This window comes from Sphaeroforma arctica (genome assembly GCF_001186125.1).
Source record: "Sphaeroforma arctica JP610 unplaced genomic scaffold supercont1.874, whole genome shotgun sequence".
NCBI classification, from domain to species: domain Eukaryota; class Ichthyosporea; order Ichthyophonida; genus Sphaeroforma; species Sphaeroforma arctica.
In genome coordinates, this window is record NW_014039684.1 from 5,737 (window position 1) to 6,768 (window position 1,032).

A 1,032-nucleotide genomic window follows, 5' to 3' on the forward strand; every position below is an offset into this window, starting at 1 on the left:
TCAGAAGTTGAAAATATCGCATAGAAACATAGCCTTCTGAAATCAAACAATGAAAACATCTATTTTGTGCAATATGTATTGTAAATACACACCGTGAGCTCCCCAATAGGTGTATATTTAAGTCCGACGACATGAAAAGAGTCATATTTGTACACTATTTTCACATTTGGTATGGCGTTATCATTATCAATCGTAGAATACAGCTGGGTGGTGGTGGCTTCAGGCTGCGTTTCCTCAATATATTCTTTGGTGTCATTGAACGATTCGGATCCAGTTGTACAGGTGTCTTCCTGAGTGGCTGCTATCACTGTAGCGACATCTCCCATCACTGTAGCGAACAGCTGGGTAGATGCTTCGGGCTGCGCGACACTGAGCATCATTTTTAGTTGTTGTTTTACTGAAGAAGAAAAAAAATTGGCCGCCCAGTCTGCAAATATGGCCACAACATATAGGTCACCCATCTCATAATTTAGCTAATTTTTTCTTCGACGGCTTAATAGCTTCTTTAGCTCATTGCCGATCTCGCTGTTCAAATTTTGGGTCAAAATTCCAATTATTTCGTATAGAAATGGTATAGAAATGGTATTTTTTTTAGAGGGTGCCGGTGAAGTATAGTAGAGTGTACATATGTATTATTGTTGCAAACAAACTATGATCTTCTTGTACGAAATTTGCGAAGGAGGCGAGTGCATTATTTTATCCGCATTTCTAAGTAGCTCTATAAAGTCTAAAAAGAGCAAAATTCAACACTGTAACACTACTGAATAGAGTGAATACTCATTCAGGTGGAAAACTCAAAACTGAGAGTATGTTTATTGTAATCACTAATCACTCTTCTTGTGAGTGCGGATACTCTACTGTGTCACTTGTGCGGATTAGATTTTCTATTTCTATATATTTATTGTATTTTCAATTTTTTGTAGAACCAAAGCAACATGTACAGTATGTACATAATTCATATGTACTGTACGAATTTTATTAACATAGGTGGTAGATTGGTGGTCTGTAGGACCGTCGGGGCTCGGGAACTAC

General features: G+C 37.7%; 1 protein-coding gene across 1 annotated transcript; it reads right to left on the reverse strand.

The window, feature by feature from the left end:
- On the reverse strand, positions 1-380 carry SARC_09029 (hypothetical protein; the record flags this gene model as incomplete). Its single annotated transcript, XM_014296972.1, has 2 exons — positions 1-36; positions 93-380. 2 exons carry the CDS (start codon positions 378-380, stop codon positions 1-3), a joined length of 324 nt encoding a protein of 107 aa, XP_014152447.1.
- Positions 381-1,032: the final 652 nt, after the last annotated feature.